Source organism: Chelon labrosus (genome assembly GCF_963514085.1).
Source record: "Chelon labrosus genome assembly, chromosome: 12".
In the NCBI taxonomy this organism is placed as follows: domain Eukaryota; kingdom Metazoa; phylum Chordata; class Actinopteri; order Mugiliformes; family Mugilidae; genus Chelon; species Chelon labrosus.
The window spans coordinates 10,020,671-10,044,413 of record NC_140345.1 but is presented as its reverse complement, the minus strand read 5'-3'; the positions used below and the strand labels follow the sequence as shown (position 1 = coordinate 10,044,413).

At 41.1% G+C, this 23,743-nt stretch overlaps 2 protein-coding genes across 3 annotated transcripts; both read left to right on the top strand.

Moving 5' to 3' along the window:
- The first annotated feature begins 1,901 nt into the window (after positions 1-1,901).
- Positions 1,902-9,806, top strand: prpf3 (PRP3 pre-mRNA processing factor 3 homolog (yeast)). The gene is made up of 17 exons (XM_084556349.1): positions 1,902-2,171; positions 2,618-2,771; positions 3,072-3,202; positions 4,346-4,513; positions 4,628-4,714; positions 4,838-5,094; positions 5,214-5,332; positions 5,448-5,635; positions 5,744-5,910; positions 6,053-6,135; positions 7,475-7,618; positions 7,698-7,797; positions 7,904-8,017; positions 8,111-8,229; positions 8,726-8,803; positions 8,893-8,948; positions 9,039-9,806. The coding sequence occupies exons 2-17, from the start codon at positions 2,627-2,629 to the stop codon at positions 9,186-9,188; spliced, it is 2,106 nt and encodes a 701-aa protein (XP_084412475.1). The 5' UTR covers positions 1,902-2,171; positions 2,618-2,626; the 3' UTR covers positions 9,189-9,806.
- A 114-nt stretch (positions 9,807-9,920) lies between these two features.
- On the top strand, positions 9,921-23,649 carry rprd2b (regulation of nuclear pre-mRNA domain containing 2b). Of its 2 annotated transcripts, none has more exons than XM_084556170.1 (10): positions 9,921-10,225; positions 16,557-16,686; positions 16,826-17,031; positions 17,118-17,173; positions 17,279-17,405; positions 17,646-17,821; positions 18,075-18,360; positions 18,448-18,702; positions 18,879-19,043; positions 19,146-23,649. In XM_084556170.1, the coding sequence occupies exons 1-10, from the start codon at positions 10,030-10,032 to the stop codon at positions 21,173-21,175; spliced, it is 3,627 nt and encodes a 1,208-aa protein (XP_084412296.1). In that variant the 5' UTR covers positions 9,921-10,029; the 3' UTR covers positions 21,176-23,649. The 2 variants fall into 2 exon arrangements, with proteins under 2 accessions (XP_084412296.1, XP_084412295.1); XM_084556169.1 differs by having other exon boundaries at positions 18,876-19,043.
- Positions 23,650-23,743: the final 94 nt, after the last annotated feature.

Here is a 23,743-nt window from a genome sequence, read left to right as displayed (position 1 = left end):
GATTTACTAGCTTTTGCTATTGTGCATACATTCCAATACAATTGTAATTCTTTAAAATATATACAGCTGGTAGAACACAATAATGTCACTATGGCTGCAACTAACAATTATTTTTTATTATTCATTCATTCATTCATTCACCTTCTATACCCGCTTGTTCCTGTTAAGGGTCGCGGGGATTTTTTTATTATTAATTAATAAATTTCTTTATCATTTGATCTAGACCTTTCAGATTTAAAAAAAAAAAAAATGCTTTGTTTTGTCCAACAACAGTCCAAAACCCCAGTTTGATCAATAAAATCCGCAAATGTTAAATTGAGAAGCCAACTTAGGCACAACTTCAGGACTTTGAACCTTGTGTGGCTGCCCACTGATGCAAGTGTATTAATTGCTGAATGGGTTGAATGCAAAGAACAAATGAACTGCATGTGTATATACAGTACATACTTTGCCAATAAGGCTGATTTACATTGCCAAAAAGCCGATCAATTTGGGGAGTAGAGAAACAGCTTTGGGAGTGTAAGGTCACAGGTTTGCATCCCACACATGTCCATGCCTCTCCTGGGTGCTGCACAGGTGGCAGCCAACTGCACACTGTTGTGCGAACAAATGGATGGGTTAAATGCAGAGGAAGAATTTCCCCATGGCAGATCAAAAATGGAAATATATTCTCATTGTAATTACTCAAATAACAGTCTTGATGCTGCCTCACTGCCTCACTTCCCCATCATTTCCACTGACAATATCTGTAGCACAACAGAGAGCACTTTATAAACACAGATTTTAAGCTTTTTAGTGTTCGATTTAATAGCTTTCTCTTGCACCTTGTTTTCTTGCTTTGTTGCTTTTATATTTCTTTTATTTATTTAGTGTTGTTAGTAGGGAGACTTACAAAACAAGAATTTCATTGTATGTCTGAACTGATGTCTTTACTGTGCATATGACAATAAAACCTCTCATATCTTGAATCTTGTAGCCCAATATATGATTCGTATTTTGACTCTGTACATACACCGGAAAGAAAGCTCACATTCAAAGCACATAATGAAAGTTTCACAAACGCCCGTGTGTTAATATGAGGTTTTCTTTGGGCTACCACATATCCTTCCATATACCAAGCTGGAACACTTCAACCTGGCTATTCACACAAGTCTGGTCATAAACATGGACGTGAGTGAGTAGGTAAACTGTCGGTGATGATGAATCAGCATGTGATTGATGGGTTGATGATGGAGGGGCGCTGTTTCAGTACGAGTAAATGAATGCAGCTGTAATAGCGTGCATTTTGAAACACCATTTCTGGCAGCTATAACGTGTATACAGTTTATCCTGGCAGTTCCACATAACATTAGCGCTGTGAGTGAAAGCAGGGACATGGCTTGTTTTGGAGGGAGGGGGGTGATTTGGCAGACTGGTGTTGCCTCAAGGCTCGCTACAACTGATTCATGCTCACACTACTACAAGTGCACTCAGTTGACCCACATCATGCAAAGAGTGAAAAGGGGAGGGGAGGGGAGGGGAGGGGAGGGGAGGGGAGGGCCTGCAGTGGAAGGAAATGGAGATCACCTGATAATCTGCATGTTTTTTACAAGTTGACTGGGTTCATGACCAGTCTGTGGTTAGTTGGGCAATACTTAGGCAATGTTTAACTGACAAATAATAAAAAAAAAAGATGGAAAAGTTGTAGTTTTAGCCTGTAAACCCAGACCTGTGCCTTTTAGAGTAGAAGAAATGTGCATGCTCTTTACCACTAAACAGCTAAATACAATATTGATGTCTGATCATATATATATAATGCATGCATACATTTTTTTTTTGGTCACAAACAATCTAAAACCTTAATTTTCTTCACAGTTTTTCAAAATAAACAGATGTCGCCTAAAGAGAAGCTGATGCAAATGGCGTAGATCCTCACATCTGCAGATAGGGGGAAACGGAAAGTTGTTAACCGAAAAGAGTGCGTGGAAAAAGGCCACGAAGAAGAAGAAGAACCAGCGCTCACTTCCTGTTCCGGGTTATAAGCCTGAAACGTCGTGTGAACGGCGCCACAAAACAGAAAGTTTGATAGAAAACTTGGCAGTTTGAGTGAATTACGCGGCTAAAACCTGATAGTTTTTGTTTCATTGGCACAGTGGACACGGACTGTCAAGAAACAAAGGGACAATCGAAAGGTTTGGAAGCTTAACTGAGCAGTTATTCGCTTATGTTGGTAGCACGCATACAGCAGTGTGCTAACGGTTGTTAGCAAGTGCTCGGAGAGTTTTGGCGGATGTGATTGATTTTAGCTAATATGTTGCTCCGGGTTAGCACATCCATGTAACCAGGCTAATAAAACAGTTATGAGCTGACAAAAAATAGCACGTTTTGGACTGACTGTTTGTGTGAGTTTGTTGAGGTAGTACCTTGTGAACGTGTGTTTCTGTGCAGCTGTAGCTAAGTGGGTATGGATGGATGGATGGATGGATGACGGAGTGTGTTTATGCTCATGTAGCTCCTGGTTGGGACCTCGCTGGAGTGTGATTTAGTCCAAGACGGAGGTGATACACAGGGATAATGTAGTTTATTGACGCTGCTGAGTGGCTGTGTTTCATCTTGTGAATTATATGATGCTCTGCAGAGCTGGAGGATGTCTCTTCCTAAGCGGGAGGTGGAGGAGCTGAGGCCATGGGTGGAGCGCACAGTGAAGAAAGTGCTGGGTTTCTCAGAGCCCACTGTGGTTACTGCAGCTTTGCACTGTGTGGGAAAGGGATTGGACAAAAGGAAGACCATAGGTAAGTCTACTGACCAGTTTAGACAACTGTCTTATATCTGAATACACATTGATTGTATAGTCGAGACAAAATTGTGATCTACTGCACAGCCTTTTTGACCCAACCGTCAGGACAGCGACCTTAATTTCATCAGTTTATTGCAGAAGTCACCTATGTGAGTCAGATAAATCCTCTAAAATCTTTATTTGTCATCATTTTTATTTTCTGTAAGGCACTCTGTGATAGGATTGTTTGGTGACGCAGAACAAAGAACTGATACTGGATTATTTGCTACCTTGTTTGACACTTATTTGTCCTCAGACCAGCTGCGTCCTTTCCTTGATGAATCTGCTGGGGGTTTTGTGGAGCGCCTTTTTGAAGCGCTCGAGGAGAGCCGCAACACCCGTGGCAGCAAAGGAGCAGGGGAAAGGAACCGCAAGAGAAACGTCAAGGTAACCAAACGCCATAGCAAATATGTTGTCTTTATGTTGTCATTGTGTAGGTAAATAATTAGACAGAAACAAATCTGGTCTTTCATGCAAACACGTCATCTGTCTTGTTGTTTCTCTTTACTCAGGGTGTTAAGTAATTTGACACCTCAGCCCCTATTATAAATTTGATTGTGTTATCTGGGTCAGTCTTTGACTTGAACCTCAAACTAGGTTTAAAGCAGCACTAAAGAAGTTTTCTTCTTTGGTCCCCCTACTGGTTGGAAGTGGAATTGTCCATTACTTCCGTCGTAAATAAGTATGCCTACTGCATCCTACTGTCGCAAGCACGTTATTTATTTATGCAGAACCGGCTTTGGAACACCTTAGCTAGGTTTAGCTAACATGAGCCATAGCGATAGTTACATATATATTAGCACAATAGCTAACGCCTTAGCTAAGATGAGCTGATAAAATAATTGACAATGTATTGTACACCGATGCACACTGTTTAAAAAAAAAAGATTACCGGTATTACTTACAAGTCCAGCAGCAGCAAAGCCAAGTCACCATCCGTCTTGCATTTTGTTGCCTCCTTCAGCTCTCGCCAACGAGTATGAGCCGGTCCGATATTCACTCTCGTTTTAGCTCTTTCTTTATCATGCTCTCGTTTTCTTTTCTTCGCCTCATCGGACACTACACTCCTCCTTTTCTTTGCAGGCTCTGTCATGGCGAAAATTTAAAAACTATCTAGCTGGTATCTTCCACACACCTGCTGAGTGTTCTCTCGCTGATCTGATTCACTCTCTCACTGATTTGAGCCTCAACCTACCGGCTTTTGTAGCCGCGTTGCCGTAAAGCAGGTCAAATTTGTAGTCTTTTTAGAACTACAAAAACGCTACCCGACGAAGCAAAGTTACATAGTGCGGTTACAGCCAATAGAGGGCCGCAAAGCGAATACAGAATTGGCTTTCACCCGGTTTTGAGGTGATAAATCACTGAAACTATTTTTGAAACATTATTTTAAGGTACTAAAAACTCTTTAGTGTTGCTTTAATTTTTAACAATATTATCGATAAAATAAAAATAAAAAATACTCCTGTATTTGCCTTAATTGCAATATCTGGTTATTTATCTAATGTTTCTGTGTTTTATGGTTTGACTCAGGATGTGTTTGGCGATGAGGGCGATACAGGCACAGTGCAAGAGCCTCTTGATTCAATCGACGGGACTGTTGTAAAGCGAAAACGGGTCCCTCGCTTTGAGGAGGTAGAGGAGCCTGAGGTCATACCTGGACCGCCGTCCGAGAGCCCTGGCATGCTCACCAAAATGCAGGTACAATACTGACAGTGCAATGGAACAGTGTATATGATAATTATTTGGTCAATCAATCAATTGTTTTGACACATTTCTGTGATTGGTTAACTGATCCCTTTTCTGTATTAACAGATCAAACAGATGATGGAGGCCGCCACAAGACAGATAGAAGAGAGGAAGAAACAACTGACCCTTTCCTCTTCAGTGCCAGCTGCATCAGTAATAAGATTTTTTTTCCCAAGAACTCGAAGATTTAATGATACAAAAAGAAAATATCAGTTATTTCAGGCAGTGCTTTTAATATTACAGTGCTGTTATAATTTTCCTTTTCCCACCCCACAGTCACAGCTGGATGCCCCTCCAGTCTCACGGCTTCATGGCACTCCTGCAGCTAGCGGTGGTGCCTCATCCATCGCCCCCTCCCAGGCTGCCAGCTTCATGAATGATGCGATCGAGAAGGCCCGTAAGGCTGCTGAGCTACAGGCACGCATTCAGTCCCAGTTATCTATGAAGCCTGGTATCCTCGGAGCCCTGGGGAACACTGGGCCTCACAACTTAGTGGCTCTAGCTAATCTACATGCCATGGGGATTGCTCCACCGTGAGTAATTTCAGAGTATATATCATTTATAAAAGAACAAAAAAAAACTGGGGATTATATTTATGTTTTCTTGGGCACTGTGAAGGTAAACTGTTTTCTGTGTGTGTGTGAAACTACAGGAGAGTAGAAGTTAAAGAGGTGAACAAGCCAACACCTCTTATCCTGGATGATAAGGGAAGAACTGTGGATGCCAGTGGCAAAGAGGTTGAACTCACACACCGCATGCCCACTCTCAAAGGTATGTAGTATATGTATACAGTGGTCCAACAACAGTATACAGACACGCACATTTTTTATTTGTTTAATTGTTACTGAGATGATTCTTCTCACACCATTTTCCTCTTCCTGTATAGCTAATATCCGAGCAGTAAAGAGGGAGCAGTTCCGTCAGCAGCTGAAAGAAAAACCTGGAGAGGATCTGGAGTCCACGTCCTACTTTGATAATCGTGTGTTTATTACACCAGCTCAGCGTACTCGCAAGGGCTTTAAATTCCATGACCAGGGACGGTTTGAGAAGATTGCTCAGCGAATCCGAACAAAGGTTCATTACAACTCATAAACTGTCCCGTGTCGGCAAATATCTGCAAATGTTAAAACTTCATAATATACTTTTTATCCCTCTTTCATGAACCTTTTTTGTTTCCATCAGGCCCAATTGGAACGGTTGCAAAATGAAATTGCCCAGGCAGCGAGGAAAACAGGAATCCAGGCATCCACCAAGCTGGCACTGATTGCCCCTAAAAAAGAGATTGGAGAAGGGGAGGTGCCCAGTATTGAGTGGTGGGACTCTTACATCTTGCCCACCAACATGGAAATGTAAGGATGTTCAGCTAGTACTAAATACTGAGTATGATGTAAAGTTTAACACCATGTTGAAGCTATAGAATGTAACACATTTTTATAAGTTACTGCAGTTAACTAATGTTTCTCCTTTTTTTTTTTTTTTTTTTAATTAAAGAAATCCAGAAACAAAATTCGAAGAGTTGGTGTTGTTTGGTGTGACCAACCTGGTAGAACATCCTGCCCAAATGAAACCTCCAGGTAAGTCTGTGCAAGGTAAAAATGTGAGCGTTGAAAACTGAAACACAAAGATCTGTTAACAGGTAGAAATGCACTGCCTGGCCAAAAAAAAGAAAACATCTAAGGAGATTATAGAAACCACTAAAATTGGGTTAAGAACTGTCCAATGCATTATTAAAAACTGGAAGGATAGTGGGGAACCATCGTCTTTGATGAAGAAATGTGAAATGTGTGTAAAAAAAATCCTGATTGATCATGATCAGCGATCATTTCTTCACATCGAAGAAAAACAAGAGTTGTAATAGTGAAAGTAAGAACATTTCCACACGTACAATGTGAAGGAAACTCAAGGGATTGGGACTGAACAGCTGTGTAGCCTTAAGATAACCACTAATCAGTGAGGCTAACTGGAAAAAAAGGCTTCAGTTTGCTAGGGGAGATTGGACTCTGGGTCCAGATTTACCCTGTTCCAGAGTGATGGGGGCATCAGGGTAAGAAGAGAGGCAGATGAAGTGATGCACCCATCATGCCTAGTGCCTACTGTACAAGCCTGTGGGGTCAGTGCTATGATCTGGGGTTGCTGCAGTTGGTTCAGCAACATTATGTGTCCAAAGAATGAGGTCAGCTGACTACCTGAATATACTGAATGACCAGGTTATTCCATCAGTGGATTTTTTCTTCCCTGATGGCGCGGGCATATTCCAAGATGACAATGCCAGGATTCATCTGGCTCAAATTGTGAAAGAGTGGTTCAGGGAGCATGAGACATCATTTTCACACATGGATTGGCCACCACAGAGTCCAGGCCTTAACTCCATTGAGAATCTTTGGGATGTGCTGTAGAAGGCTTTACACAGTGGTCAGACTCTCCCATCATCAATACAAGATCTTGGTGAAAAATGAATGCAACACTGGATGGAAATAAATCTTGTAACATTGCAGAAACTTATAGAAACAATGCCACAGTGCAGGCAGTGTATATTCAGAGAGAGTTACCAAAGGTCAGTGGGAGGTACATGAACCCGGTGAGATAGCTGAAAGTATTGTGGTAATTTTAAAGCAATTACTGTATATAAACTGTAAAAATACAGTTATGAAACAAGTACAAGTCATGAAAAGGTCTAGTTTCCCTATTTCCTTTCCTCAATTTTATAGCACAAGATCCACAGTCAAAATAGAGTTTACAGAAAGCACTGAGGGAAAAAAAATTGTGTTCACAAGCATTATGCAGGGAGAGCACCAGCTGTGCATATTTGCTTGATTGAAGATGTGGCGTTCATGTGCAGAATCTGTCATTGCCAAACTTTTACCTTCCCGTTCAACTGTCTTGGTCAATAAAGTGTTGTTTTTTTTTCCTCAGTTGACACAGATAAGCCTGTAACTCTGGGCGTTTACTTGACAAAGAAAGAACAGAAGAAATTGCGAAGGCAGACCCGGAGGGAGGGTCAAAAAGAAGTGCAAGAGAAGGTCCGACTGGGATTGATGCCTCCACCTGAACCCAAAGGTAGACATCACAATGATTATAAGCTATTACTGTTATAGATTAAACGGAATGAAGCTGATATTTGCTTTTATTTTCTTAGTGCGAATCTCCAACCTGATGAGAGTCTTGGGGACGGAAGCTGTTCAGGACCCCACGAAAGTAGAGGCCCATGTCAGAGCTCAAATGGCCAAGAGACAAAAGTCAGTAACATGATTAATTACTCTGCCTCCAGTTATTATTTATTTATTTATTGCACCCACATATTGTACAATAGTCTGTGAACAACAAAGTCCTTGTCTCTTGCAGGGCTCATGAGGAGGCTAATGCAGCTCGCAAGCTCACAACAGAGCAAAGAAAAGAGAAGAAGGTCAAGAAATTAAAAGAAGACCTCACTGATGGCGTTTACATTGCAGTGTACAGGTATGTGTTTGTCGAGAGAGCCGCTCATCCTGCAGTTCAAACATATAATGCAGAGTTTGTGTCTAAATTAAGCACCTTACTGTCCCTGCACAGGATCCGCAACCTGCAAAATCCTGCTAAGAAGTTTAAAGTGGAGGCCAATGCCAACCAGCTGTACCTGACAGGCACAGTAGTTCTACACAGAGACGTTAACCTTGTTGTGGTGGAGGGAGGTAAGAGACACTGACAAATTAATCTCATTTATGCTTTCTTTCACATATAACACGGGTACTTTTAATAACATGATTTGTAATTTCCTGTGAGGGGAAATGTCTAGTATGGCGAATTAATCCCACAATGTTCTTTATTTTATAACATTTTTGTAGTAAATTACATAAGTGTAGCTCAGTGAATGGAAACATATTCTCTGTGTTCTTGTCAAACACTGCCACTTGTTTTATTATAAATTTATTATAAATTTATATATTTTAGTTGTCCTCAGTTTGAATAGAGAAGTAGGAATATATTTAATTTCATTAATAACCAGCTGTTGTACTAGACGTTCTTCACAGCTATATTGAAAAAATATTCTTTTATTACATTACTTGTATAGTTGCACATCTACGAGACCTGTTGTCAATTTCTGTTGCCTGACGTTCTACAGTCTTACCTGGCAACATTTTAATAGGATAATTAAAGTATTAAAATCAAATTATTTGTCTATTTTAGGTCCCAAGTCCCAGAAAAAATTCAAGAAGCTGATGCTGCACAGAATCAAATGGGTGGAGCACAATAGTAAAAGAGATGGTAAGATTGTCTTGATGTTTGGGCCTTTATGTGTGTTTGTACACATATCTGTCACATTAAACTATTTATTCCCATTTATTCTCAATCAGATCCAGATGGTGATGACGATACAAAGAGAAACAACAAGTGTTGGTTGATTTGGGAGGTGAGTGCTCACACATTGAGGTCATGTTCTGAAATTAATTTGGATTATCTTGTTTTTGTTGAGAACTAATGTTTCCTCTCTGCTCTCCAGGGAACAGCTAAAGAGCGTAGTTTTGGGGAGATGAAGTTCAAGCAATGTCCCACAGAGAACATGGCCAGGGAACACTTCAAGAAGCATGGCACAGAACACTACTGGGACCTTGCGCTCAGCCAGAGTGTGTTGGACAGCACAGACGACTGAAAGCTGCCACTGGAGCGCCTAGTTTAAATCAGTGCCCCCTTCCTCCAAAATCCAGAGCCTCACATCCGGCAGACCCTCACTGGCTTCATCTGCAGGGACACAGACTTGCTAAAGAGACTTAAACATAGAAAAGGACGAACAATTAAACCTGTGTGGACGTTTGCGTGGGAATGTGCAACAGATGAGTGTGTACGACAGTATGTGTGTGTGTAGATCTGCATCAGTGTTTATCTCTTTGGTGGTAGACTGTTCTGTCAGATATTTCGTTATGTATCATTGAATACAGTCTGACAGGTTGCACTGTGTGATGTGAAGCTGTCCCAAGGCTTTATGTGATGAGGATGATGATGTCAGATTATGTTTTGACTGATGTTTTGTGACGAAAGCCCCATCTCCACTGTCAATAATCCCATTTGAGTCAAATAATAAAAACAAATGAAACATTTAGGTAAAACCTTGAGGGATATCTGGGTAATGCTGTAGTCATTGCCGATACATTTCACAGAGTTTAAAGTTCCCAAATTCACTTTTCTATTGGAGATGCGAGTAAATTTATGGCTGTAGCTTTATTTCTCTGTAACATGACAGTCACACCTTTAATAAACTAAATGTAACCGACTTTTGTTTGTTTATCTCTCTCTTTCTATATACATATCTATACCTATATATCTATATCTATATATCACAGCAACAAACAGGCATGCCATTTTCAAACGTTAGGCATTAGTTTAGTGTGTTGCTTGTCAAAGTATAAGATGGGGGCGTGTTTCCCCGGAGTCGTCCTCATTACGTTAGCTCCTTCGTCCCCATTAGCAGCAGCGATCCGCAGAGAGCTGGAAAGATGGCGGCCGGTTCAGGGGCTGCAAGTGGCCACGGAGCCCGAAGCTCCAACGCTGCACTGGAGGCGACTTTAGACCGGCGGTTTCAAGGAGTATCCAACACTATGGAGTCGATACAGGGGCTTTCAACGTGGTGCATTGAAAACAAGAAGCACCACGGCCTTATCGTTCGTTACTGGATGAAGTGGCTCAAGAAATGTGAGTGCCTTGCCGCTGGAGCTAAGCTGCTAGCTAGCTAGCCAGCGCACTTTTAGCTAATTCAAATGCATTTGTGTTTTGACCGTGATGTGCGTTGCAAAACTCGGCTGTAGCATTTTGTGGTAGCTTTACGCGGAGTGCAATGCAGACCAGTGCGCCATAAATAATTAATTCACCCTCGAAGTGGATTTTAATTAACGGCACATTTGAAAACCAACGCTGGCGTTGTTATTACTACTTAAAATTAGCCGCTAAGCTAACGTTTCGCTGCTAGCAGTGTTTACAGATGGGCCTCTGGGTTCATGGTCTGGACACACCAATGCACTTCACTATGCGTGCGTGTGTGTGTGTGTGTGTGTCAAAGAGCCGATGCTTTACATTTCTACTTGAAGGTTAGTCACATGCATGATTGAATTTGTGATGCACTGACAAATAGTTTGGAGCAGGACTGTCCACTAGCAGCGCTCATGTTCCTATGAGTTTTGTTTTTGTTAGTGGAAGTAACATGTCTGTCCTCAATATGTTCAGGGTAATATTTAAAAGCTGAGGTACACATATAAACTTTCACACACTCGTCAATATTAACTGTCTATTTTGATGTTACAGTAACAATGTTATTACTGCTGATAAACCACACAAGTACACAAATTATATATTTAAATACTACACGTTTACTGCTACTGTTGATGAGCCTTAACAGATGTATTCCATTTTATTTACTTTATTCAACCTTGTAGTCTTTCTAAGCCAAAATGAGTGTCTGCAGTATTTATTTTTTTTTTTTAGTGGTGTATGACAATAATCTTCAACAGTAATCTTTTTTTATTATTCATCACTGAAGCCAAGTGTCAGTTCTGCAGTGGAGTTAATGTGAGGCGGCCCACTGCTTCTTTACATCATTGCTTGCTTTTTGTCATCACCAATTTGTCGCTTCCATCGCTTGTGTCCACCGTTTCACTCATCAAGAATAGCTCTGGTGTTTGTATTCATTAGATGAGATGTCATCACCGTATTACTAACAACTGAAGGACTTTGCGTTTACAGAAATGTGCACTGTCTCTAATAACTCACACTTTGTTGAGAAACAAGTAGCATAAGCATTTGTGGTTATAAGCCGATTGTTTTTTTTAAAATGCGGGGTGCTGGTTGGTTCAGTGGATGTTTCACATTTCATCAGAGTGTGAGCCAAGCTGAGCAGACTGAGGGTCCCATGTGCTTTTTAGTGGGACTGATGTTGGTGAATGCAGGATTAAATGTTACGGGTGTTGCTAACACTTGATGAAGACATAATTTAATGTGCTGGAAGAGTTTCTTTATTGATTACATTGTTAGAAGAATGAGAATATCATTTATTGCCATTGTTGGTGCAATAAACATAACAAAAAAAAACAACATAAAATGCAAAGGATATATAAAAATTCTACTTTAAACAGTGAAGAAACTGTACGTATAAGAATGGATGTGCAAGAAATAGTCAGGGAATGTACAAATGTTCACAGTGTTAAGTATAAGACCATAGTCCAGAAAATGTGTGTTAAGGTAACATATAGACAACGTTGTTCTGGTTGCATAGGACGGCAGATTTATGTTTAGTATTCAGTCATCACTGTAGTGGACGTTGGATGAGTTATTGGCCTGTATTTGTTCATAGTTACATTTGTGTGAGAATTGATTGACATTAACATGAAGTCATTACTTTGAGGGTGTTATAAACCAACTCATACAGCTACCGTTGACGTTTGTGTGAAGCAGACTTTAAAAGGTTTCTTGATTGTGTCTGCTTGAACGTTTTTGAAAGGTAATATGATGTTTATGAAATTCAGAAACGTCAGTAATCATGCATTACCATTGATGATAACATTTAGAAAATAGGGCAAGCAGTAGCCACTTTTTCAGCATGGAGGTGTTGATACAAAAGTTGTTTTCCATTCTCATCCCAGTTTAAACATGTTAATATATAAATGTGGAGGGAAATCAGTACAACTGCTCAAAGCCAAATAAATAATCTGCACTAATTGTCACTGTGGGAATTTTAAATTTTCTGAGATGTCGAGTTTTTCAGATAGAACGACTGTAACAGCAGGTAATCTGTAAAACCAATGAGCTGCAGGCTCTTCTGGATCCTAACATTTGGAGATTTCATTTATGGAGCGAGGAGTTCTGTTGGAACAGTCCGTCTCGTTCAAACCATCATGTGGACATTTTTTAAATCCCCACCCTGCCCTGCATCACTGCCCACAGAATAATGCATGATAAAAGCTTATGCTGACAATACACGATGAACTGCTGCCCGCCCGGCTGAGTCTTTGTATTTTGCTGCAGAGCAGTGCCAGCTAATCAAGAGTCAATGTCCTGGTCATCATTTACTGCCGGTGGTTGTCTATGAAATGTTCAGCTTAGTTAAAAGTGTCCCATAAATGTTTACAGAGCCATAAGGTGGATGCATTATGAGTGAAGACAATCTATGACAGTTTTTAAATCGGCCAACATGCTGTTTCGTGCATCTTACAAAGACATTGCTTTAACCATAATTTTATTATGCTTGTTTCATCTTCTATTTTAGTTAGGCTGTTGACAGAATAGCCTAATTTAACAAAAACTAAGTTATTCAAGTGTTTGTGGTTGTGGCTGTATGATTTTAGTCACTACTGCCAACTTGCTATTTTTGTTTTTTAGTACAAGTCGTGTTTTTTTTAGTCCACCAGTCTTTGCTGTGGTCTCAGTATCAGTGCCTGTGTTGATCAATATTCTGACAAGGACCTGCAGAGGACAATAAAGATGCTGGATGCATGATGGTGTGGGATACAACATAGTTTCATTAATAATGTGCATTGTAATCCTGTATTGTTGTGTTCTAGGATGGATTTAGCAGAATTGATATGCACATTTATTTATAACATGCAACACAACAGTAGAAATTATACATTATACGCTGTTATTTGATTGTATGTAATAGGGCTTTGACTTTTGCCCTAAAATCATATTCGAAGTTCGTTTGTTTATTAATATTAAAATTCGAATATATTCGAATATTTATTAATTATATTTTGACCATTAAATGTCTTCAGTAAGACTGATATTGGTATCAAACTTAAGTTCTATATGTTCTGTCCACCAGAGGGCAGTGTATCAGTCAATGTTAATAGACTACGTGCACGAAAGGCTGAGTATTTATGCGTGTTAAAATTTTTATTATTAAGCAAACAAGATATGCAGTGTCGGAATGAAGATGTAACGAGCAGAATATAACAGAAGATGCTGTTACGACACAGTTAACGCTCCATCGGAAATACACAAGCTTACAGGAACCTTTCGTTAGTCAATGATGCTTTCGGAAGAAAAACACCGTCACACCAGGCGTGAAAAAAACAAACTCGGAATCTGAATTGAAAACAACGTTTACAAGCAAACACATTTACAAAAAATAATTCCCATACAGGTTCGAATATTAAGAGATCCCTAAAATTCGTTCGAATATCTTCAGTTTTTAAAATAATCTAATTATATTCGAATAACGAAGTTCGGAGTCAAAGCCCTAGTATGTAATGAGTGTGAATACAATATCAGAAGAGAGGAATGATGTTGAAATAGAAAAACAATATTTCATCTATATTCATAGATAAGTGGCAGTGTGTGCAGCTTATGCTACCCCTGTATTATTATGAGGCGTTATTATGAGTCTGTTTTCCAGACCAGGTAAATTTTTATTTGAAAGCAATATTGACCCTTTATTCATTTTCCATTGTTGAGCGACGCATCCATTTAATCTCATAGTCTTCATGGTTTGTGTTAAATAAAGGCCCCCTCAGCGTTCTGCCCATAGGAACTTAACTGACGTTGCTGAAGTTACAGTTGTTTGTGGATACTTTCTAAGTAATAAATAGGCTGATTGAGGTTATGAATTAATGAACTAGATTTAAGACAGGATTTATAGTGGGAGGCATTTACTGTTTGGTTGTCGTAACAGTCTTTGTTAAAGTGCATTCTGTATGTACATGAGTGTGTTGACCTGAGTCAGGACGGTCAGCAGTTGTTTATGAACGCATATGTAATGTAACCCTCGTTATTTAATATTTCATTATCTTAATTATGTTTGGTAAGAATCCAGTGTAAGGCCAGGTCATACAGATTACTGTCCCATTTTATTTAAAATGTATTGCATGCTTTTTGTGTTTATGTTTTCAGTCGCTGAAAATCAACGGACTTCTTGAATCTATGAAATTTTCACTGATGTACTAGACGTTCTTCCGAGGGTATATAATATATAATATATAACCTTCACTGAAATAATCAGTGAAGGTTATATATTATATATTTTCATTTGATATATTTTATGCATTGGTAATTTTGTGGATAGTTTGAATCTGAGTGTCATTGTACAGAATTAGGAGATGTAAATAACATTAACCACCTTGTGACAATATAATGTTGTGCTGGGAAACTTTTGGGCCTGGCATTCGTGTGGAAGTTACTTAGACATGTAGTACCCGGCTAGATCAGACCAGGCACTCCCACCCAATGGCAATGACATACATTTACGCCTAATATTAAAGCCAGGTGACTATGGAAAGTTGGAAACACATTTCTGGATCTATGACTGAATTAATTCATGCCAGCAGAAGCAGGCATATCTTCAGCCTTATGCTTAATCATAATTTCAATTCACCGTAATTTAAAAGATCTGGATGCATTTTAGGCTTTTGAATGAAGGCCAGCTGCCATATTGGTGATATTATTATTTTCAGTCACATGGTTTGGTCTTGAAAAGGGGAAAGAAAATCAAGTGGCTTGGATTGCAAAGGACAAGTTTGTTCAGGTCTAGCTTCCACAGAGGATCCAGAACAAGCAAACCTTCTGATACAAATAGACATTTCCAAGAACCCTAAATTTCATCACAGTATCCGCAAGTGACTGCTCTATGCATCTACATTTACTGAGAAATTGTACAAATTTGACCTAAAAGAGAGGTGTGCCATTGAAAACCTTTCCTGTCCAAAACATTAGAAATGAACTACAGCTTGTTAGAGAACATTCAGATAGAGACGAGCCCCTGTGGAGTAATGTGCTCTGGACAGGTTTATCATAGATAGACTGGTTTGGTAACAGTAACAGCAGACATGTTTTTTGCAGATCAACAGCTTTTTTGCAAAAAGAACTAATACCATCTGAGAAGTATTGTGGTGGGAATGTTATGGTTTGGGGTTGCTTCACTTTCGCTCAGTGATTCTAACATGAATTCTGCATTTTATCAAAGAGTACTTGAAGGTCATCTGTTTGGCCTTTCAACAGAATAATGATCCTACGCACACAGGCAAATCTAGCGAGTCAGAGACCAGTGGGCAGTTATATAAAACGCCTGCAAGAACGTATGTCTGTTGCAGAGGGAAATATTAGCCTTTTTGGTAAATGTTAGACGCAGAAGAATATTACAGCTATTGATGCTTTTGAGTAAATTATTGAAAATCCAATTTAACCAGAAGCTCAAATGTTTTCCTGTCAGAATATTCCAGTAATTTCCAGATGAATTGAAGAAGCCGCTTGGATGAGTGATGAACTGATTACAGATAACTTGCTCAGTAAAGTTGCCTTTTTATGAAATATAGTTTTTAGATATAGCATGACATTATATTACATTAGTTGCAGAGTGGTGTAACACAGCTGAGCATGTTAATGCGTGATGAAAGGAGTTTACTGCCAAATATCAACTAATCCAGCTCTAGTTTGTCAAGAGGAATTGTGTGAATGATGCTGTTAGCTAAACCTAAATTATTATTTGTCTGCATGTTTGATTTTAAATATAGCTAAAAACAAGAGTTTAAAAGTGTCCAATAACCACATCTTTATGAACAACAAAAGAGTTTTAAAATATTTTTTTTAGGACTCGCATAACAAGCAGGGTTTTTTTTTTTTTTTTTTTTTATACTGTCGACACATCAGTATGTCAGTGCTGCCTGGAGGGCAAACTATAATGGGGAAACTTGTTGATAAATTACCTTTATAGAGGTTGCACAGCAGGTATATGCTACTTATTGATTGACATACAAACTAATGCTGATGTACATGAATTTGATTATATGAGAATCAGCTAAGAGAAATGTGTACTTTCTTTTTTGCCATCTGTGCTTTTATTTGATAACAAATCATCTAGAGACAAACAGGAACCAAGGAAAGAGAAAGAAGTAAAATAGACAAAGTTATACTAACTTTGTCTAAGTATACTACTTGAAATTTAACCCTAAACCCTCTTGTGGATATGTGGTATACCCGTTAATTATTTTACTGTCAGAACAACCCAGAGGAACTTGATTTCTTGTCTGCCTTTTTATTCCAGCTGACAACAATCACCGCTTGAATCTCTTCTACCTTGCCAACGACGTGATACAAAACTGCAAAAGAAAGAACGCCATTGTCTTTCGTTCAGCTTTCGCAGAAGTCCTTCCAAATGCTGCCCAGCTCATCAAGTAAGTGTATTCTGCTGGATTATTATGCCAACATTACATTTGCTTTTTTCCCAAATTATGATTGCTATTACTGCAAAATGTTAAAATGAACAAAAACGTTGCTAGTACTGAGACGTGCACGTTCATTGTGCTTTGTTAGAGATGGGAAGGTCCGCAAGTCAGTGGAAAGGATCTTTACAATTTGGGAGGAGAGGAGTGTGTATCCAGCGGAGGTCATTTCCCAGTTTAAAGCTGGCTTGAACAAAAAGGAAAAGGAGCGCGAGAAGCAGAAGGAAAGAGAAAGAGAAAGAGAAAAGGAAAAGGAAAAGGAGAAAGAGAAGATAAAGGAGACTCCACCTGCACCCGGTCAGTTTGTTACTTTCATGTCTGTCAAATCCAAAATTGGTTCCTTAAGTTTTAAAATATTAAAGTATTTTTTTTTTTTTATGCAGTAGTTCCTGCCAATGCCAAAGCTGCCCTGAAGTCCAAGATTGTAGCAGAGTTCACAGTAAGCCTTCGTTCTTTGTTTTTTTTTTTTGGAATACATCTTTTAAAAGTATTTTTGAAAAGCCGTGTAACGTTTTGTCATCTTTGTTCTTGCTCTCCTTTTTAGCCCCAGTCCCTCATTGAACAATTGTCCAAATATAAGCGAGCAGTGGCTGAAGAAGAGTTCAGGGAGAAGCAGCTGGCCACTCTCAGGGTGGATGTGTGCAGCACAGAGGCCCTCAAGAGGCTTAAAGGTCAGATGTCATGGAGCACGTGTGTTTTCCTCTTTATCCTAAGACACTTGACACTTGGATGTTGGTGTCTTCGTCATGCCTTGTCAAAACATGTATTAATAGTGGAATCTGTTGTGTGCACACTAAAAGAAGGACCACTGAATTTTTGACATTTGACAGTATTTCGTATTCAAACATTCGAAACCTTAGGTAGCTGTGTGCTTAACTGTCTGTGCTTTTGTCATCTTTCTCTTATATTAGACAAAGCAGGAGGGAACAAGTTTGCCAAGGACTTTGAAGATGGCAGTTTGAAGCTGCAGGAGTTTGTCAGCTTCATGGAGAAAGAGTTGAAAACTGGGCCACCTCTGCTGGAAGCTCTGGGAAATGCAGATATATTCTACGAGATGCAGTACAAGGAGGTTAAGATTGTGGCCAACGTGAGTGTTGTGGTCTTATGGTGCCATATCTAAAGATATGTTTAGTTTTTGGGCAGAGAAATTGTAAATGGTTTAACAGACAGCTACATCATTATTTATGCATGAAAGCGATCCAGACATTTCATGTAAAGGTGATTTTTCACTAGGTAACAGTAAACAAATCCTAAAAAAACAAGATTGATGTTAAAGGATTGGATTGTTTTTTTTTCTTCATGACTCCCGTTTAATTTTGTGTATTTTAATTTTTACTCAGGCGTACAATGCCTTTGCCAACCGTGTGGCCAGTCTTAAAAGGAAGCTGGATTCTCTCAAGTCGACTCTACCTGGACCTGAGGACTCTCCCATCCCCTCACCATCTGAAGATGCCCCGTCCCCCACCGGCTCTGATTCACCCTTCTTGGGAATGAGTGCTAGCAGAGCCCAGGTGGATCCAGAGCTGGATGGAAAGGCCATGGATGAGGGAGAAATGCATAATGATAACAGAGACATGGAGGACATGGACATGTCCGATGAAGAGACTGATGGTGCTGCAGCGGGCGGTTAGTGGCTGCACAGTGTTTTGATCTGTGGTTGCATTATCACACTTCTCTCCATATGTCTGTATTAATTATTATTTTCGCTTGTAGATGACAAAAAAGACAAGGCATCCGTTGCCGCTTCCAAGACTGCAAAGTCGGATGTGGCGTCAAAGCCTCCCAACACGCCTACAAAAGCCTCTAAGACCAACACTTCTGCTGCTGCGACAGTCACCCCGCTTACTCCCACATCTGCTACTGCTACAAGTGCTCCAACAACCCCACTAGGAGTCAATCTTGCCAAGGTGGACCTGGGAAAGATCAGCTCCATTCTCAGCTCACTCACATCTGCCATGAAGAATACAGGTGTGTTTGGAGAGCCTACAGGAAAATATATATATAAATTAATTTTTTCATAGATTTGTTGAGAAGAACCATATATATTCACTGGACTTATTATTTTTCACGAGTTTTAGCTCAGTTCAGTGCATTTAATATCTACTGATCTTCTTATCTTTCTGTCCATACCTTCCTCTCAGCAGCTAGTCCGTCACCTCGGCCATCTCCTGGGACCCCGACCACACCCTCTGGCCAACCAGCAGCTTCCAAAACGACCCCTCCAAGCCCGGCCTTGGCCAGCATACTGTCACGTGTTGACATCACTCCTGAAGGAATACTTAATGCTCTGTCTAAAACCAACACACCAGGTTAGACACACATGTTACTGTTATTTGAACAGACAATGTTGTTGTTTTTTTTTATTAGAATGAATTAATTAGGTTTTTCTGTCTTTTTGTTGTCTGGCACAGGTTTGTCCTCTCTTCTGCAAAGTGTGACCAACACCACCTCGGCTCCTCCCACAAGAACCTCCCCAGAATCAGCAACTGCTAAAATCCCGCTCAGTCCAACCACACCAAAAACAAAACCTTCTCTGGGGAACAGCCTGAAACGAGACTCAACCGGGAGAACCAGAGACTGGGAGAAAGAGAGACAGCTGTCCCCTCCTCCTCCTCCACCCCCTCCTCGCCCCTCAGCTCCCACTGTCTCTCCCCCCAGTTTGGAATCAAAGATCAACAGTTTCTTGCAGGGTAATCCAGGTTTTAGCCTCGCTCTTGGTGATGTCAGTCCTGATGGGGTAGACGGGACCCCGGTGAGAGATGAGGCAGCTGGCACCCCGACCCAGGATGAGATCATGGACACACCTGGAAGTGTGCCAGAATCTCTAGGCTCATCTGGAGGTCATAACCTCTCACCCACAGCCTACCGCAGTGAGCCATGGGATGCTGTCATCACTCCGTCAGGAAGCAACAATGACGGAGACTATCTGACCTCCTCTTCTTCCCGGCATGGCACTGGGAAAATGAACAGCTCAAAATTAAAGGACGATGACGTGATGAACATGAGGAAGCAGGTCTCCTCTTCTTCCACCAATGACATGAAGGGTAAGAAAGATGAGCAACACAACCAGTTAAGAATGATGGCAAACAACAGAGCGATGGGAGAACGGAGACTCTCTGCTGGCTCACGTAAGGCGAGCACAGGTTCAGATGATGGAGGTTTGATTGGAAGAAGAGAAGACAAGGGAAAGGGTCACGAGTCTTCAGGTGGAGATATGAAGGAGGGCCAGTACCATCGTATTGAGACACTTGTGTCGCCCTGCACCGAAGGAGCACCCATCCAAACTCTAGGCTACTCCAACCAGCCACTTGCTGGAGAACGCATCAAGACGGTAGAAAGCATCCGTGTAATTGGTCGAGGCTCTCGGCGAGGGGGAGGGGCTGGCAGCCGGCCAGCGGGAGCGATGTGGTACGAAGAGGAGGAATACCTGGAAGCTCAGCCTCCCTCACCCCACATAGTCCCCCCTCCTCTAAACATTGGGCAAGGAGGCTCAGAGAACATGAACGCCACCATGCCTCCTCCTATTCCCCCACATCTCCTCCTTTCACATCTTCACCCTCCTCACCCCCATCCCCACTCACATCCCCCTCCCCACAGTCCGTTCCAAATGCCCTACCACACAGACAACATGCAGACTCCTCCTCCTTCACACCTCCACCAGCATCTCCCTCCTTCATCCCCTTTCTTCAGTGCTCCTCCACCAATCCCAAGGCCCCCTCCTCCTCCCGTACCGCAGCGCATGTCCCCACCACATTCTCACTCCAATGTGCCCTCTGCAGTCATGGTGGGGGGAGTGTTGGTTCCAATTGACCGGCCCCTATCTCTTCCTCCACAGATCAGACCTGAAGGTGCAGAGCGAGGTGGAATGGGGCACAGAGGAAACAAAGTGGCCCCTCCACCCCTTATGTCATCTTTGCTAGGCGAGCCCCCTAGGCTTCCCCGTCCTGGCACAATTAAAGAGGCATTTGGTCCTCTCCATGCGCCCCCTCTCCACCGCCCAGGCACCCCTGGTGTCCCTCCTCCCTTACTAGGCAGAGTGAAGGAGCCTCTGAATCTACCTCCTCCATCCCCTTCTCCCTCTCCCACATCCTCCACAACCTCTCCTTCCACACCTAGTTCCCCTGCAGTTGACACCGCCCCTGCTCGCTCACTTGCTCAGTCCACTGCCCTTCCTCTCCAGAAACCCCCTGCTAGCCCTCCAGCTCAGCCCCGCAATCAAACCTCTAACCCTGTTCCCCTCCTCAACTTGCCCAATCCTCGACCCCCAATGCTCTCTGTTCCCATCCCGCAGAGACCCCTGCTGCGAGGTCGCACCCCATCTCAGCAGCATAACCAAGATCTCCCCATGAGGGGGTTTCAAGGGGGAAAGCGTTCTGGTCCTCCATTCACAGGTGGTCCCTTCCATGCACAGAAGAGGCCTTTCCGACCCCCACGCTACTGAAGTGGTCGTCTGTGACGAGCAGAATGAGAAGTGCAAGCCACACGTCTAGCAGTGCAGTGTGTGTTAGCCCTGCTGGTATGAGCCCAGATATCTTTACTCTGTTAACTAGTGTGAATTAAAACTACCTTAGGTTGTGTGTAAATAGCTGATTCAATTTTCATGCTTCTTATCAATAGTCAGTCATTGTCCACTGTACAGTGCAGCTAAGAGGTTATCAGTTACGTAGTGCAGAGTGTTGTGTAACAACCCTCAATCTCTCCTTTTTTCCAATACTCCATATACAGCAAATAAAAGTTGCAGTAGGTCTGGTGCAAGAGAAACATAACCATATGAAGTAAATACTGATAGTTCAAGCAGAAATTAAACTATACTACGTTTAGCGTTTACCTACTTGTGTGATTTTTGGGTTTCTTTACCTGAGACAGTGAGAGAAAGGAATGTTTTCTCGTGAGATACTGAGAAGAAACTAAAAGCAGTAGTTTGGTATTTTGGGAAATGTGCTTTTCTTGCTGAGATTTACACAAACTCAGTACGACTCACTTACATCAACTGGCTGTACAGTCCATGAAGCTTGGCTTAACAAGGACTGGAAACAGGCTGCCTCTGTCTAAAGCTAAAAAACGACACCTCTCATTGGTTGCACCTTATCTCATTTGCTTCATCCAGTCTGAAGGGATTATTAGTAGTTTTGTTGCTGTGATTGCAGTGACTTCTTATATTCACAACTGGTTGCCTAGCAACCCCACAGCAACAAGACTCCAGGAAGTTGCAGCTCCTGAGAGGTTACCTGGTTACCCTCGGATTGAACCAGGCTAGTCGTTTACCCGTTTCCAGTCTTTATGCTCATTTATGCTAAACATCTTCCCTGCTTCATCTTTAACATGTCCCAAAATGTCAAACTAGTCCATCAAATATGTGTGATTGAAGTGATGAATGCAGGTAATCTCTTCTTCCACGAGTGCATGGGTGTGTGCTGTGCATCCTGTTTCTCATTTGAAGTGAGGACATTTGTGTTGCAGCTGAGGTTAACACTTGTTCTTATTTACAGAGTATCTGTTGTAAATAATTTTCTTCTCTTGCTAAACCTTTTTTTTCATTCTTCTATCCCTCCCACTGTATATTTCTAAGCTTGTAAATATAAAGACTGACTGAGTTGAGTTTTTCTCTTCAAGCTCTTATTTCTGTAAACGAGGACATTGATCGTTGCTCACGCACCCCGTCTTTACTGTGATTGAGGCCTTGAAATAAGCTATAGACCTGAAGAATTTCACTGCAGTTTCTGTCTTTCTTTTCTGTCCTCCTTTAGAAACCACCACAGAGAAGAGGAGGTTGAAGATAATTATTAATTTTTATTTCTGGCATAAATGTCTGCCTGTGCGCGTTTAAACTTAGACCGAGTAGTGGATAACGGGTGGGGGGAGGCATTCTTAGTTTGAGCCACTCTCCTGCTAGGCTTCAAAATGTACTGACTTGAATAAAATCCAGAGTTTCAATTCAACCGGGGAGGGAGGTATTTTATTTGGTCACTATGATTTATCACTTCCGTTGTGCTATTTTAATGTTATGCCTCGCTGTTCATCTGTATTTTCAGAGGAATAGTTTTCATATATTTACACAGCTGCTGCCATTTTCACATTACCATGTAACTACTTTTTTGTGCTGTGTTTTCTACTAGATTAGAAATCTTCCATTTGCAAGCACCTACAGATGGAATCTGGGGCAGAAATATTTGCGCTAATTACTATTGTTTTGTCTTTTATTTAAATAATCCACTTGTTTTGATCCCCTTTTCTCTGTATTTTTTCTTGGCTAACTTCATGCTTCTGCCTTCAAGCCCCTGTGCTTATCTTGTGCTCACATTGCTTCAGCCAGAAACACCTCTGCACCACTTCTGAGGGTAGAAAAGCATCAGCACAGTGGCAGTAATTCTCCCTTTCACGCTGGAATTGTTTCCATTATTCTGCAGTCTTTTATACAGTGATAGTTACTCACACAGTGAAGAGGTGCCTCATGTCTCTCATGCTTATTTTCTTTTTGAGTTAAAAGTTCGTCAAGACTCATATTTTCGTAGAGTTGGTGAATAGATACATTGTAAGAATGTAACAAAGCATTTTTTTTGTCACTACAGTGTGAACACAACATCTGATGTTTTTACTGAATGTCATGTCTGTTACCACCCTCTGTAAACTTTGCTATCTCTGCAGACACACATTGGAGGAGCAGATAATCAGTACCACTTTGAAGTGTTAACGTTGCACGGAGAGAAAACCAGATAAATTGTTACACACGTCTTCATGCAAGCTTATTAATCAAAGTTAAACATTTGTCCCTGTAAATGAGCGCTCGTTCTCTTGAGCACAAGAAACTTTGACAAATTAATGTTCAACATGGCTGAAAAGGCTGATGGTCTTTGTATATTTGACAAGTTTACCTGCTATTACTGCTGTTCTCATCAATGATCCTATATCACTGGTCTTTGAGTGTCCAATCCTTTCTGGTGTGATGAACATGCACACATTCTGCAGCAGTTTTTTTTTTGTCACAGTGAACATATACATACCTAAAGAG

What these genes read in the sequence shown, in the direction of transcription:
- prpf3 (XM_084556349.1), top strand. Translation starts at nt 2,627, where the DNA reads ATGTCTCTTCCTAAGCGGGAGGTGGAGGAGCTGAGGCCATGGGTGGAG. An exon ending in GGACAAAAGGAAGACCATAG is followed by an intron (nt 2,772 to 3,071) that starts GTAAGTCTACTG and finishes ATTTGTCCTCAG; the next exon opens with ACCAGCTGCGTCCTTTCCTT. An exon ending in CCTTGTTGTGGTGGAGGGAG is followed by an intron (nt 8,230 to 8,725) that starts GTAAGAGACACT and finishes TGTCTATTTTAG; the next exon opens with GTCCCAAGTCCCAGAAAAAA.
- rprd2b (XM_084556169.1), top strand. Translation starts at nt 10,030, where the DNA reads ATGGCGGCCGGTTCAGGGGCTGCAAGTGGCCACGGAGCCCGAAGCTCC. An exon ending in GATGAAGTGGCTCAAGAAAT is followed by an intron (nt 10,226 to 16,556) that starts GTGAGTGCCTTG and finishes TTTTTATTCCAG; the next exon opens with CTGACAACAATCACCGCTTG. An exon ending in GGCCCTCAAGAGGCTTAAAG is followed by an intron (nt 17,406 to 17,645) that starts GTCAGATGTCAT and finishes CTCTTATATTAG; the next exon opens with ACAAAGCAGGAGGGAACAAG.